Genomic DNA, 15,942 nt, shown 5'->3' on the forward strand with positions numbered 1-15,942 from the left:
TTTTCGAAGCTTTCCTTATATTAATCAAGTTCCATCTGTGGCAGTATAGTATTTATATTTTCAATATGGTACACCACTGTCCGGCATGACAAACTCAGGTCAAAGGGTCAAGACTGGTTTGCTAGGGTGTGCCTTGTGCAGCAGGTAGGAGGCAAAGGACAACAATTTCTCTCCTTCATTCACGGGGCTTTTGTTACTGAATATGGTGACCATACAGTACAACCAGAAATTATTGAGAATTTAAAGATTGTAAAAAAAAATATATTTTCACTAATTACTCACGTATTAAATGTGAATATAAGCAGAACTTAACTCCAGATTCAAAGACAAGTGAACAGTTAGTATTTTGTAAAGTCACCATGGGCAGCAATGCAGGCTTCAATGTGGCGGGGCATACTACTGATCAAAGAAGTTAGAAAGTCGTGTCCATGCTGTCCCAATATCGGACCACCTCTTCTTTCATTTCAGCAATATTTGTCAGATTTTTCTTATTGACACTTTCCTTCATAAGTCCCCAAACATTTTCTATTGGATTTAGGTCAGGGCTATAGCTTGGCCAATCTAATAATGTCATATTTTGGGTCCGAAACCAGGCCTGTGAATGCTTTGAACAATGTTTTGGGTCGTTGTCCTGAATACCTGTGTACCGCTCACTGGAAAATCCAGAAAATGTCCATAGAACACGTGAGCAGATGGAAGTAAATGTCCCTCGAGAATATCTGTGTACCGCTCACTGTTCATATTCCCAGTTAAATACACAGAGGGCATTGCCCCTAACACAGATATGTTCTTACAGACAGCCACAGTTTCTTCCAGAAATCACCTTTAGCTGATCTGATGTCCTGATGTCCTTGTTATAATACTCTAAAATCAACTTCCTCTTCTCTAAATCATCCATACTGAGGATCACTGAAAATGGGGGATAACAAAGGGGGATAACTCTTCACAAACTAATGAAAAAGGATTCACGGAGTTGTCTCTCTTGAATGAAACCAAGCACTTGATAGCTGGTCAAGGTTGTTTATACTAGAAATCCAATTAAACATATTCCTAAAATTCTCAATAATTTCTGGTCATACTATATATCAAGATTTCCAGGTTCGGGATATTGTGTCTGAATTGAAAGTAATAATTTGGTGAAGTTTAATGAGAAAACAACAGGTGAAATGCTTAACCTTCGCAGGTATGACTTCCATTTGAGAGTTTAGGCTCAGGACATTCCGAGATGGGCACCAATTGTGCTCTCCTTTCTTCTGATCTGTGTCTTTATGCATGTGTTTCGGAATCTAAACAAGAAATTTCACCCAAACCTAGATTCATCACTCTTTCGAAGTGCTTCATAATAACGTACTCATGCTAAAGTCGGAATGGGACAGTCTGCAAAGCTGTCTTATAATTATGCCAAAGCTATATTCACTCACCCACTCTTGTGATTATGAAAATGTTTATATCATTTTTAATGCACAAAGTTACATTCACGGAGGAAGATATAAGGAGTTCCTACCATGGACAAGTGGAAGTGATTCATTTAAACAGCTCCATACAGCGGTAAAAAACAATCTTCTGATATATCTGCTCATGATTTCTAGAGAAACGTTTAGTGTGTTGATGTGTATATTTAATGTACCTCATCTCTCGCAGTGGACACAGGTCAAGAACTGCTGACCAACAGTACTACCGGTTGATATTTCCGATTATTGCACCACTTGTAAGATATGACTGACTGACTGACTGAGTTTGGTTTTACGCCGCTTTTAGCAATATTCCAGCAACATCACGGCGGGGGACACCAGAAATGGGCTTCACACATTGTACCCATGTGGGGATTCGAACCCGGGTCTTCGGCGTGACGAGCCAACGCTTTAACCACTAGGCTACCCCACCGCCCCTGTAAGATATGAATATGCTGGAGGAGAAAGTGACAGAAGCAGCAGCACGTTGCAAGTAGTTAGTAACACGTGTCAGCTCCTGCTTTATATAAATTACAAACACTCATCTTTGCCATATAAATTGAAACTGAAAATAATAATCAGTAGAATGTTTAACGATACAAGCAATGTTTCCCATCTCTTGACGTGGTAAGACAAGAAATTTGAATAATTATTCTAACCACGGCATTTGGTGAGATAACAACGTATTTGACAACTGCTATTACATATAATCACTATAGAGTTCAGGGTTTTATGGTTGGTCTGGTGTATATATAAATTGTCAGTGTAAATGAATACCTAACCTGGACTATCGTCATAAATAAGCTGTGAAGATGAATATGGACAATGATGACACCATATCACATGTCTCGTCCGAACTTAAATCAAACGATTTCACTGCATACGCTAAAAAGTTCAAAGGAAACAATCAAGCGCATACACACATACACGCACACACGCGCACACACACGCACGCACGCACATACACGCTCCTAAAACGAAACATAACTTGTAACTGTGCAGTGTCCAGCATCCAATATGGTAGGATCACACCTTTGAGCTGAGACAAGAACTTCTGTTTGTGAATCATCGAAGTGCAACAAAACGGAAAACAATATTCCAATTTTTTATCATTGATTTTTCTGGTGCACATCTTATGACAACATAATTGTTAAATATGTACATGAAAGTCAGTGTTTCAGTTTGTCCTAAGTTACTTTAAATGTCGTAATTCACAACGTCACTTGACTCAAACGAATTGATATTATGAATTATGTATTCAGTGTTCATAGTGTTGCGAAGAGATGTCCTTTCTTGGAAGCACCGTCTAGGGGCAGATCTCCTTGTATGATGTTGGAAGCTCGTTTTCGAGAGCCAAATGCATAAGAACTGAAATGCAAGAACGAGTCAATGAGAAGAGTTAAACCTTTCCTTGAACCCGGCTTCAGATATTAATTACAGCTGTCCCATTTATAAAAAGACAAGCATTTCATATGAGGTCTCTTGTTGCGCTTAAATCATGTCTGCGTAGAGTCTAATTGATAATCGTATCCTCACCTGCAGTAGAGGCATGCATGCCGGCGTTGTAGTCGCACGCCACCTCGTTCTTGACGTAGTCTTTTCTGTCGTCTTTGTAGCTGTCGTCTTTGCCGGGGCCGCCCACCATGGCGCCGTACAGCGTGTGGGGGTTGGGGCCCTTGTTGGTCTGAGACTCCCAGTCACATGGCGCCGGTAAGTTGGGACAGGAACTAACAAACAAATAGTTTGTTACCGCCAGCTCATGATATGTTACACCTATTTCATCGTCAGAAGCGGATCTCTGTCCTTTTAATGAAGATATCTTGGACAAGGGGACCCGTAAATATCTCATATAAAGATATATACAGTGGTTAGGTACTGACGTTGTCAATGAGTAGAAATACCTGGTCTTCGAACATTTAAAGTCTACTAGTGTTAAATTGGATTGAGGACGCAATACATATTTTATCATATTTTTACACATTTGTAACTGAAATTCAAACAAATTCAAAATTGGAATTCTGTAGAGCAGGCGTTTGTGTTGTTTACAAGGGATATGATGAAATGTCATTTCTATTAAATTTCGCCAGATAAGATTATCCTACAGTTATACTCCGTTTGGCTCAAAAGCGGACCGATGAATTGCAGTCTAACTCGAAAACTAATAAATATATAATACTCAATGAAAAACTGATCATAATAAAAACATCAGACCAATTCTGTGATTTTTTGCAGAATTTATGTCCTAAAAATAAAAAGTTAAAATATTTACACAGTTCACTATTTGTTACGAGGAAGGAGTGCAGAGAAAGAGGAACAGCCAGATGTGCGAGAGAGGATGGAGGCGGCACAGCACAGGTTAATGAATTAATAACTTCGTCGGCACTTGTGCACGTGTTCCGCGTACATCTGGCTGTTCCTCTCTTTGCACTTCTCCCTCGTAACACATAATGAACTGTGTCAAAAAAAATATGATAGTCTGTTAAACAACTTCTTTTTTTGTAGGACATAAATTCTGCACACAAAAATAACAGAGTTGGTCTGATGTTTTGATTATGATCAGTGATTCATTGAGTATCACATATTTATTAGTTTTCGAGTTAGATTGCAATTCATCGGTCCGCTTTTGAGCCAAACGGACTATAGTAAGGGAGAGACTGTTCTGTGTGATTTGTTCCTTTAGACCGAAAGTTTCATTAAGATGGTATATAGTTACTGTCATTATGTTCTTGGCATGATGCGTTTTTCACAATTACGTTAGAAAAAACATAAATTACTTATACATTATAAAGACATGCATGTCCACTTGTGTTTCGTAAGTCGGGGAAGACGAACAACAGTATTATTGAAACATACTTATCATCTTACTTATCATATTGTACCAATAAAGATAACTCATTTCTTACTCATACACGGTTGAAATAGTACTAGCGTTTAATTGTGTTTTCAAAAATAAAGAATAACCAAATTCAAATGTGAAAATGGAAAGGTTTGAGATGTGAAATTCAGTATACGAGAAATCAAGTTGTGATATTCAGCACATCACAACTACCAATTTCTCTTTTTTCCCAGTGCACTTTACCTGGCGCGATGATGTGGTCTTTCAGGTGGATTCACGCCAAAGCCAACGATGTAGCTCCTTCCGGCGTCGCCGAATGCATAATGAAGCTGCGTCATTGCCCACTTCCGGTATGACTCCGCATTGATTCCATCGTCCGCAGCAACCAAAGCTAGGAATGCCGTATTGGCTGAAATATAGCAGAAAACACTGAAAAAAGTTTCTTCTTCTTCTTTATACTTGAATGTGACAATTTTTCAAAGGATCGTAATAAGCTCTACGGATATTTCTCCTGCAGGACTCGACCTAAACAATAACCTGATATACAGGTCCCCCAACAGGCTATGAAACAGAGTGCAATGACTCACAGGCATATCTCAGGGCGCCCCACTCCAGACGGAAGGCCATGCATTTAGGGCTGTAGGGAATATCTCCACCCGGGAACCAGGAGACGAATGTATCCACGATCACCCTCTTGTACATGGACTTATTTGTGGCCTCATACAGCAGAAGCTGGAAACAAACAGTTCTCATACTTCACTCATACATCAGTCTTTATGTAGGGTACTGCTTACACTATGGACGAACGGTGCCATCCTTGGAGAGAACCTAACGACCATTAGATTGAGCCAGCCATCTGATAAGAATTATATTGTTTAGCTCCGAACTCAGCAGTTCTCCAGTATTTGACGGTGGTCTGTATATAATCGAATCCAGACAGTCCAGTGATAGAAACCATGAGCATCCACCGTCGCAATTTGGATACGACGTCAACGGCCTGACCACCCGATCCCATTAGTCGCATCTTACAAGCATGCAATGCTGAAGACCAGTTCTAACCCGGATCTTCACAGGTCCATCTGATTAGATGTGAATATAACGTGTGCATTTTGTGAACGTCTATTCTTTTACGTATGAGGGTCAAATCAGAGTGCAAAACAAACGAAACATATTGATGAAAAGTTAATGTAAAACGTACATTGGCACCGCCGATCTTCTCATCCCAGGAGAATCCCCAGGCTGTTTTGTTCACGAAGTGTTGCTCTGCATAGTCCAGGTAGGTCTGGTTTCCAGTAGCCATGTATAGCCACACACCTCCCCAGCTGTTCTCGTCCTCGTAGTCCTGAGATCTGAGTTGCAAGACAAAAACGAAATACTTCACCACTAATATACATCAACGAGTAACTGAACAAATATCGAAATGTGCACCACCATCGTTATGTGTATTATTCAGGTAAATATGTATATATATATTAAGAAACTGTAACAGAGTCTACATCAGGGTATACGTCTGGAGTTACGCTTACCAACACAATTTTCACCCTCCTTATCATAAACGTTTATGCTTAGCCTATGAAACCACTCGTTATCCAAATAAAGTCGCATGTCGTCACACAGGCGTTACAGATCCCATCAGGCATATGTTTCACACCCGGACACATCTCCAACACTCACGTGTAAAATCCTTGGGCCCCACGTACGCTGTTGCTGTATTTCCCCTGGTGAGCCTTCCCGAACTCAAACAGCTGTTTGGCGTGTTTCAGCAGGGTGGCCGAGTAGGCGGGGTCTGAGAGGTTAGAGAGGTGTGAGAGTCACAGAACACAATTGTCAGTAATTCAGGAAGGGGCGCTCCTTCCGAAGTGAAGGGGAAGAGGGTTCCATGGCACAGCAGCAGGGTGTTGGGATGATCGGGCAACTTGTAGGGAGGTACAGAAAGGAGGAATCTGTTAGCTGAACGAACTTTTCTGGAAGGTTGATATACTGGTGTAAGGGTTTAGAAAGGAGATCTTGTGGACTGATTGGTAGGCAAGACATATAATTTTAAATTGTAGCCTTTCTTTTGTAGTTCTTTCACTTTTCCGACAGTTAGTATACAAAGATGCTGGGCTGGTCAGTGGGTGATTCCATATCATGTTATGGGACATCCTGTACAAGATGTATCATTTGCTGTACCTTTTAGTTTAAAGGCTATAGAACCAGCAGCCATAGCCGAGGCTGTCTCCATGGCCAGGTCCGAACCAGGGTTTGCGGGATCGATCTTCATGGAAGGTCTTCGGCTCGTCATACGCTCTGGGCTGGTCCAGGAGCCGTGGTCCACACCAGCATCTCCAACCTAGATGGGACACAACATTGGGGTGATATCTCATACAGTCTCCGTCACATCTAGATGTGGATGCAGATGTTAATGTCTTAGGTGAGTGAGTGACTGGGTGAGTGAGTATGGTTTTACGCCGCTTTAAGCAATATTCCAGTAATATCACGGCGGGGGACACCACAAATGGGCTTCACACATTGTACCCATGTTGGGAATCGAACCCGGATCTTGGGGCGTGACGAGCCAACGCTTTAATCACTAGGCTACCCCACCGCCCCTTAATGCCTTAGGACTTAGATATGGACTAAACATATGTGTCTGTTGTCGCCAATTACAGGCAGGCGTGGATGAACATCGAATGTGCTTGTAAACGCCGATAGATGTGATCATGTTGGTTTGTGAGCGCCATTGTGATTTGTCTCGGTGAATTGCATGTTATATGATTGTAGACGGAGGCCTTAACGTGGCCTTGCCTGTGACTGCGAAAGACGCCAAATACGAGTCAGCCTACCTGTCCATACAGTTCATCAGGCTTAGTGTGGCACTTGATGAAGTAGTCCAGCGGCCACTTGATGCACTTGTACATGTCCTCCAGTTGACCTGTCTTCTCGTAGGCGTCCTTGTACCTGATGAGACTCCACGTCAGGAGGGTCGTGCTGAACGCCATGGGGTAGTTGAATTTGACGTTATCTCCGGCTGAAACAGTGTATAACACGAGAGACGTAATTGCACACCTGGCCTCGGGTATTGATTTTGAGCGCAGTTTCCAGTAAGGTTACCCGGACGATAGTGTGTTGTTGTGTACATCAATAGCCAAGCATCAAAATGAATTGCACTCCTTTTTGTGGAGCTGTAATATTTTGACCATCCAACTCACCGTCATACCATCCTCCAGTGAGGTCTTCGCCGTTGGCCCCCTTGTCGTTGAGGGCGGAGTCAGCTCGCCATGGGATCCTGTTGTCAGGGGGGAGTTTCCCGGATCTCTGAGCCTCGTAGAACAAGATGGACTTCATCAGGATCTCAGCATAGTTGTACTTGGTTTTCTGGGCTCCTGTTGCAGACAAAAAACAAATGAGACCCATTGTAATACATGTAACTATTGAATCTTCCGAACCCAATTATAGTGTGTAAATATATAAAACCCTTTCCGCATTCATAAGTAATATGTGCCTGATGAGTCGATTGTAAGATTTTGACCATATCATGATGATGAGTTCATGAATCACTCTGAAATTGTTCTCGAAAAGGTGCGCGTTTCTTTCTCTCCCCCAACCACCCCAGTGGCACCACCCATTTGGAATGACATGTGTTATTTTCTCATTGCACCACACTGTTTTGCTCTTTCTGTATAAAGCTCATTGGAAGAAGAAATACAGTGACTATCAGATTATCGATAATCGACTTTTGGGCTTGAATACGATACATACCTCGAGCTCTGCCCGATTGGTAATGTGGTACCTGGGTATAATTTGTGAAGCCCATTTCTGGCGTCCCCAGCCGTGATATTGCTGGAATATTGATAAAAGCGGCGTAAAAATAGCTCATTCACTCACTAATTCACACACTAATGTGGTACCTGTTACAACGGGTAGTCGTGGCAACGTCTGTGCGTCGTTTGTGAGGTCTACGAGGACGGCGGTGCCGTCAGGGTCCTTGTCCTCACATACGTGTCCCATCATTCTGATGCAGTAGTGTTCGCCGGCGTAGTGGACGCCCTTGGACCTTTTGTTCACTACCGTCAGATGTTTGGAGCAGGAAGTGGTTGGCTGGGTGAAGTCGCCCTCGAAATTCTGAACAGAATAAATCCACCAATGCAGTCTTACATCAGTCTTGAAAAGGTTCTGTCTGTCTGTCTGTCTCTCTCTCTCCCTCTCTCTCTGTCTGTCTGTCTGCGTGTCTGTGTGTCTGTCTGCCTGTCTGTCTGTCTGTCTGTCTGTCTGTATGTATGTATGTATGTATGTCTGTGTCTGTCTGTCTGTATGTCTGTGTCTGTCTGTCTGTGTGTGTGTGTCTGTCTGTCTGTAAGTATGTCTGTCTGTGTGTGTGTGTATGTCTCTCTGTCTGTATGTATGTATGTATGTATGTATGTATGTATGTATGTATGTATGTTTCTCTGTCTGTCTGTATGTCTCTCTGTCTGTATGTATGTATGTATGTATGTCTGTCTGTCTGTCTGTCTGTCTGTATGTCTGTATGTATGTATGTATGTATGTATGTATGTATGTATGTATGTATGTATGTATGTATGTATGTATGTATGTATGTATGTTTGCATGCTTGTTTGGCTGGGTGAAGTCGCCCTCGAAATTCTGAACAGAATAAATCCACCAATGCAGTCTTACATCAGTCTTGAAAAGTTTCTGTCTGTTTGTGTGTGTATGTCTGTCTGTCTGTCTGTCTGTCTGTCTCTGTGTGTGTGTCTGTCTGTCTGTCTGTCTGTATGTGTTTGTGTGTGTGTATGTATGTATGTATGTGTGTGTGTGTGTATGCATGTGTGTATGTATGTATGTATCTATGAGTGTATACATGTCTGTCTGTCTGTATGTATGTATGCACGTATGTATGCATGTATGTATGTATGTATGTGTGCATGCATGTATGTATGTGTGTGTGTCTGTGTGTGTGTCTGTATGTATGCATGCATGCGTGTATGTATGTATGTATGTATGTATGTATGTATGTATGTGTATGTATGTATGTATGTATGTATGTATGTATGTATGTATGCATGTATGCATGTATGTATGCTTGCTTGTTTCTTTGATCTACAGACATTTCCTGGCATTGTCCCTGTTAACCCTTTTTATCGTGATGCCCTTGGCACAGTGATGAACCTTTGAACCATTTTTATCTTAAGGGCCTCGATCTACGTACAAGTGAACCCTTATTTTTATGCTGACGACTGTGATCTACTTTCACTTATATCCTCAACATGGACCTTGTTTACCTTGTCATTGCACTTGACCATTGACCTATATCACTTCGGAGCTTCCCCCCACATAAAGCAGACATGCCGTGATATAACTATTCAAATCAACATTAAGTGCAGGTCTGATTGACCTACTTACAGTTATCTCCTTGACAGCTACCGTAAAGTCCATAACGAGCTCCCATGCAACAATCTCTTCCTTGAGGTCGAAGCAGAAGCGCCCCTCCCAGTTCTCCCCGTGATGTTGCATGAGGTCCAGCTTGGCCGTCCTGTTGTGGGGGACGTGCAGTGCCGGGAGGCCAGCTGCAATGTCGTCACAGTGTCACACATACATAAACATGGTGTCTAATGCCTCAGAGTGTATGTTCTATCAACGGGTATCTGGTGATTCGATAGCTTCGAGTGAGTGAGGTTTTACGCCGCTTTTTGAAATATTCCAGCAATATCACGGCGGGGGACACCCGAAATGGGCTTCAGACAATGTACCCATGTGTGGAATGGAACCAGGGTCTTCGGCGTGACGAGGGAACACTTTAACCACTAGGTTACCCTACCGTCCCTCAATAGTTTCGATGTTAAATATTTAACCATGGCTACACAATCATGAAGGCGGTTCAAGCAGTTTGCGTTTACTCAAATAGATGTTATGTATATTCAATATTAATCAACCTTTGATAAGGATACTGAAATACTTCACGCCTACATAAGTATACCGTATACAATTAGCAGTGATAGAATAGATAGGGTGATTCATGCATACAATAAGGAATTTGACTCTCAAATGGTGAGTGGTCTGTGCATGGAATATATAAATGGTATTTCATAATTTGGATAGCCTAGGTTTGATTGGTTTAGTAAACTGTCCCTGAAAATACTTTAAAGAAGTATATTTTTCATCAGTTACCCGCATAATATCCCCAAAATATTTTTTTAAATATATTTGGCTCCTCGTTTCAAGAAAACAAAAAATGTGGCAGCGGCTGAAAAGAATGCATGATATCATGCGGTTGTACACAAGGTTCTAATTAGTTATTCCATGGCGTGAACTCCACAGAATTATTTCTGTCTGCCTAAACAGATAATCATTTCATTTGACATAACATGCACTTGTGAATGTATTACTTGAAACACTGATTACTGAGTTGACACGTGAAAACCGCTTAATCTAAGGAAGTCTTAGATAACAAGGAATAGTTTGGTGCTGGACCCCGGGGACCGGAAGTGAGTAGATATTGGTTCTGTCATCAACACATACTCACTGGTCGTAGACGGTGGTGTCGTTGTCGGGGGCCATGCTGGAAATGAAGACAGTTTGATGGTAAGAAAGTTTCTTAAAAATTAGAAAGAATGTTAGATTAGTGCCATGTATCTCATATCTGTTTACGTTAGTGCCATGTTTCCAGTGCCACGTGTATCATCGTTGTATTATTCAGTTCTATTACTTATGTGCCACCATGTCAGTCCGACGCGTATTGCGTCAGCGTGACGAATATTATATGAGCGTAGAGTATATTACGTTAACGAAATATGCATTACGTGAGCGCCGCTTGTCTCATATCAGCGTCATGTGTATTACGTCAGCGTAGAGTGTATTACGTCAGCGTCATGTGTATTACGTCAGCGTAGAGTGTATTACGTCAGCGTCATGTGTAATATATAACGTCAGCGTAGAGTGTATTACGTCAGCGTAATGTGTATTCGTCAGCGTAGTGTGTATTACGTCAGCGGAATGTGTATTACGTCAGCGTAGAGTGTATTACGTCAGCGTAATGTGTATTACGTCAGCGTAGTGTGTATTACGTCAGCGGAATGTGTATTACGTCAGCGTAGGGTGTATTACGTCAGCGAAATGTGTATTACGTCAGCGTTGAGTGTATTACGTCAGCGAAATGTGTATTACTTCAGCGTAGAGTGTATTACGTCAGCGAAATGAGTATTACGTCAGCGGAGAGTGTATTACGTCAGCGTCATGTGTATTACGTCAGCGTCATGTGTATTACGTCAGCGTAGAGCGTATTACGTCAGAGTCATGTGTATTACGTCAGCGAAATGTGTATTACGTCAGCGTAGAGCGTATTACGTCAGCGAAATGTGTATTACGTCAGCGTAGAGTGTATTACGTCAGCGTCATGTGTATTACGTCAGCGTCATGTGTATTACGTCAGCGTAGAGCGTTTTACGTCAGCGAAATGTGTATTACGTCAGCGTCATGTGTATTACGTCAGCGTAGAGCGTATTACGTCAGAGTCATGTGTATAACGTCGGCGAAATGTGTATAACGTCAGCGTAGAGCGTATTACGTCAGCGAAATATGTATCACGTCAGCGTAAAGTGTACTACAGCAGCGTCAGATATAGCTGTTTTGGTCCAGGTGCACTATAAGACTGTCAGCTAAAACACCTACTTTCTCCAGGTCCCAGTGTCCTCGTCGTCGTGGGAGTCGGTGTAGTGGTGGTAGTTGACGGCGGTGTGGTGGGATCGGGCATATTATCAACTACAACAGTCACGTTGGGGGTGATGTCGCCGCTGCCGTGGCCGAGGAAGTCGATACAGAGGTCATCCCCCACATGTTCGTTTCCGTCGAAGGGTTTGTTCACCACCACGAATTCCTTTCCATCTGCACTCTTAGACTCAATGTCACCCAGCCAGATCTGGTCAATCACAATGTGTCAGTATTGGAAATGGTAGCACAACGTTTAACATAGCTCCCTATTTCATATATTTAACCAGAAAAGAAATAAATATTAGCTTCACATGCCAAGCTTTCGAATTTGACTTGGCAGTAAATTTGACAGTAACTGTACTCTGATCTGCGTTCGGTTCAAAAATCAACTTGGTGCGGTTAAATCAGCAGGTACAAAGGAAACCCAAAATGTGTTTTCCCAGTTCAGTCTGTCAACAAATAAGTATACACTGGTAAAGGAAGTGATGCAGTACCTCCAGCGATGACAAGGGTTCACTGAACCGGATGTGGGCTTTCCAGGAAGTGACGTCCATGGTGAAGGGTATGCAGAACTTTCCCTGGAACCCTCCACTCCAGTGGTTCTTGAGGGTGACAGGAGCTGTCAGGCCAGTAGAATGCCGGACCAGCAGCACAAGGAGAAGCTGGACAAACATCTGTAGGAGGGAAGATGTACAGCCTCACCACAGCGCGACAACAGTAATATGATTCATCTGTCATGATCTGTCTGGTAAATGATCTGACTCGATACGAGATTGTATAGTAAAACCACCAACAAAGTATCATCAAAGAAGTACCATTCTGATAATATTGTCCTGTTAAATCAGATTGAAGCCTAAAGCCTAAAGTAGCTTCTCGTCATTCGAGACATGGCTGGAGCATTTTAATGTGACTTAAGCATGTACGGTTGGCCTTTGTTTGGGTTTCGTAAAGGATTATCAGACCAGCCTCACATTGTTCTCCTTCATTACCCTGACATAATATACATGGTACTTCATTGGACTAGCACAATGTAACCGGCATTATGTAACCGGACGAGTACAAGCCACACCCACACCCACACCCACACCCACACCCACACCCACACCCACACCCACACCCACACCCACACCCACACTCTCACACCCAAACCCACACCCTCACACACACACACAGAGGGGAGAGGGGGGCTAATCTTGAACCACGACCTTTAACACCTTTTCGGATTACCTCACTATAGCCAGTGCAACAAAGGTAAGTAAACTATCTGGATGTCCAGTTTAATGTATCTGCAAGTTTTACTTCATTCAAGTTCTGACATTCATGCTAAATGTACGAATGAATTAGTTGTCATTTTGACTGCAAAAGAAATTCTTATGGTTTCAGTATTTTATCGATATATATTTTACCTACCTTCTCTGTGGCTTCCTAAACAACTGATACAATTGAGGTCGTGCTGTGTAACACCAGATAACTTAGTTTGAACCATCTGCTATTTCACATTCCTTTTATCGACATACAGAATTATGATGTGTCAGAGTAATGTTGTACAAAGCGATCCTAGCGCTAAACTAACCGTAACTCCCAGACCTTAAAGTACACTTACGATGGTCCTACCGCTAATCTGACCGTAACTCCCATACATTAAAGTACACTTACGATAGTCTTAGCGCTAAAGTGACCGTAACTCCCATATCTTAAAGTACACTTACGATAGTCTTAGCGCTAAAGTGACCGTAACTCCCATATCTTAAAGTACACTTACGATAGTCTTAGCGCTAAAGTGACCGTAACTCCCATACATTAAAGTACACTTACAATAGTCTTAGCGCTAAAGTGACCGTAACTCCAAGACCTTAAAGTACACTTACGATAGTCTTAGAGCTAAGGTGACCGTAATTCCCATACCTTAAAATACACTTACGATAGTCTTAGCGCTAAAGCGACCGTAACTCCTATATCTTAAAGTGCACTTACGATAGTGTTAGCGCTAAAGTGACCGTAACTCCCATATCTTAAAGTACACTTACGATAGTCTTAGCGCTAAAGTGACCGTAATTCCCATACCTTAAAGTACACTTACGATAGTCTTAGCGCTAAAGTGACCGTAACTCCCATATCTTAAAGTACACTTACGATAGTCTTAGAGCTAAGGTGACCGTAATTCCCATACCTTAAAGTACACTTACGATAGTCTTAGCGCTAAAGTGACCGTAACTCCCATACCTTAAAGTACACTTACGGTAGTCTTAGCGCTAAGGTGACCGTAATTCCCTTACCTTAGAGAACACTTACGATAGTGTTAGCGCTAAAGTGACCGTAACTCCCATATCTTAAAGTACACTTACGATAGTCTTAGCGCTAAAGTGACCGTAACTCCCATACCTTAAAGTACACTTACGATAGTCTTAGCGCTAAAGTGACCGTAACTCCCATATCTTAAAGTACACTTACGATAGTCTTAGCGCTAAAGTGACCGTAACTCCCATACCTTAAAGTACACTTACGATAGTCTTAGCGCTAAAGTGACCGTAACTCCCATACCTTAAAGTACACTAACGATAATTTGAGCGCTAAGGTGACCGTTACTTCCATACGTTAGAGTACACTTACGCTTGTGTTAGCGTTAAGGTGACCGTTCCTCCCATACCTTAGAGTACACTTACGATGGTCTTAGCGCTAAGGACCCGTTAAGGTCCGGGTTAGAATGAACCTTCAGTAACCCATATTTGTCGTAAGAGGCGACTAACGGGATCGGGTGGTAAGGCTCGCTGACTTAGTTGACACATTTAATCGGTTCGCAATTGCGCAGATCGATGCTGTTGATCACTGGATTGTCTGGTCCAGACTCGATCATCTACATACCGCCGCCATATTGCTAGAATATCGCTGAGTGTGGAGTAAAACTAAAGTCACTCACTCACTAAGAGCTAAAGTGACTGTTACCGTCATACCTTAAAGTACAATTACGATAATGTTAGCGATAAGGTGACCGTTACTCCCATACTTTAAAGTAGATTCATGATAGTCTTAGAGCTAAGATGACCGTAACTCTCAAGAGGCTCCAGATAAGCTGATACGCACATATTTGAAAGCAGTGGGTAACGGAAAATGAAATACCCACTCAACATTCATAATACCAATCTCAAAAATACGGTGGGTACAGTACCCACATGAGCTAAATCTTATTTGGAGCTCTGACTCTCAAAGCTTAAAGTACAGATACGATAGTCTTAGCGCTAAAGTGACCGTAATTCCCATGCCTTAAAATAGACGTACGATAATCTTACCGCTAAGGTGACCGTTACTCCTATGCCTTAAGTAGACTTACGATAGTTTTAGTTGTATGCTGGACGACGAAATTTTTAAACCCGTCGGAGCCAGTCTTAAACTCAACGAGTCGGATGGCAGCTCAAGTTGACGAACGGAGACCAACCCATCAAACTGGGTCGGCCCTTGGCGAGAACACTCGGGTTTGCGACTTACGATATAGCACCTTGAGACACCGTCACGGGCTCGAAATTGCCGAGCCTCGTCCCCTACCGCAATATGTGCATTCACCTCGATCAGCTGAGCACGACCGACAACGTTCAAGGCGAACGACCTTCCACGCTGCTGAGAGCCGTGCCGTGAATACGGAAAAGTACAACGACGGCAGAACCGAATCATTTTCGACCTTGCAGTACAAGAAATTATCACGAGGCAACATCACGGAATTGAAACTATCAGTTTTAGATATAAAATATATACCCGTTCATATAGGATACCTCAGCGCGACGCTGCACGTCAAACAACGATGACTGAAGCTTCGGGTCCAGGAACGGCCATGCAACCGAGAAAATGCGCCAACCTAGCGATCTCCGACCTCGGGGACACGCACGGCTTCGACGAGCCCGGCATCGACGGCAAACTGTACGCCTTGCAACTCAAAAACAACATTTACAAACGCGTCGAAGTGAGCGGCGGATCTGG

At 42.5% G+C, this 15,942-nt stretch overlaps 1 protein-coding gene across 2 annotated transcripts; it reads right to left on the reverse strand.

The window, feature by feature from the left end:
• Positions 1 to 2,542: 2,542 nt before the first annotated feature.
• Positions 2,543 to 13,484, reverse strand: LOC124267790 (endoglucanase 4-like). 2 transcript variants are annotated; one of them, XM_046702770.1, is made up of 15 exons: positions 13,384 to 13,484; positions 12,468 to 12,647; positions 11,935 to 12,181; positions 10,790 to 10,825; positions 9,670 to 9,833; positions 8,183 to 8,391; positions 7,479 to 7,657; positions 7,113 to 7,297; positions 6,460 to 6,619; positions 5,962 to 6,073; positions 5,486 to 5,636; positions 4,875 to 5,019; positions 4,531 to 4,696; positions 2,988 to 3,178; positions 2,543 to 2,819 (listed from the first exon to the last, which is right to left on the reverse strand). In XM_046702770.1, exons 2-15 carry the CDS (start codon positions 12,645 to 12,647, stop codon positions 2,758 to 2,760), a joined length of 2,187 nt encoding a protein of 728 aa, XP_046558726.1. In that variant the 5' UTR covers positions 13,384 to 13,484; the 3' UTR covers positions 2,543 to 2,757. The 2 variants fall into 2 exon arrangements, with proteins under 2 accessions (XP_046558726.1, XP_046558725.1); XM_046702769.1 differs by having other exon boundaries at positions 7,479 to 7,652; positions 8,178 to 8,391; positions 13,384 to 13,483.
• Between the last annotated feature and the right edge of the window lie 2,458 nt (positions 13,485 to 15,942).

Source organism: Haliotis rubra, unplaced genomic scaffold (assembly GCF_003918875.1).
Source record: "Haliotis rubra isolate DU_JTF1 unplaced genomic scaffold, ASM391887v1 Scf134, whole genome shotgun sequence".
Lineage (NCBI taxonomy): Eukaryota > Metazoa > Mollusca > Gastropoda > Lepetellida > Haliotidae > Haliotis > Haliotis rubra.

Excerpts from the sequence above, each read along its gene's own strand:
- LOC124267790 (XM_046702770.1), bottom strand. The coding sequence starts at position 12,647 with ATGTTTGTCCAGCTTCTCCTTGTGCTGCTGGTCCGGCATTCTACTGGC. Across the intron at positions 9,834-10,789 it reads GACACCACCGTCTACGACCA|CTGGCCTCCCGGCACTGCAC; the intron begins GTGAGTATGTGT and ends ACGACATTGCAG. Across the intron at positions 5,637-5,961 it reads GGGGCCCAAGGATTTTACAC|ATCTCAGGACTACGAGGACG; the intron begins GTGAGTGTTGGA and ends CTTGCAACTCAG.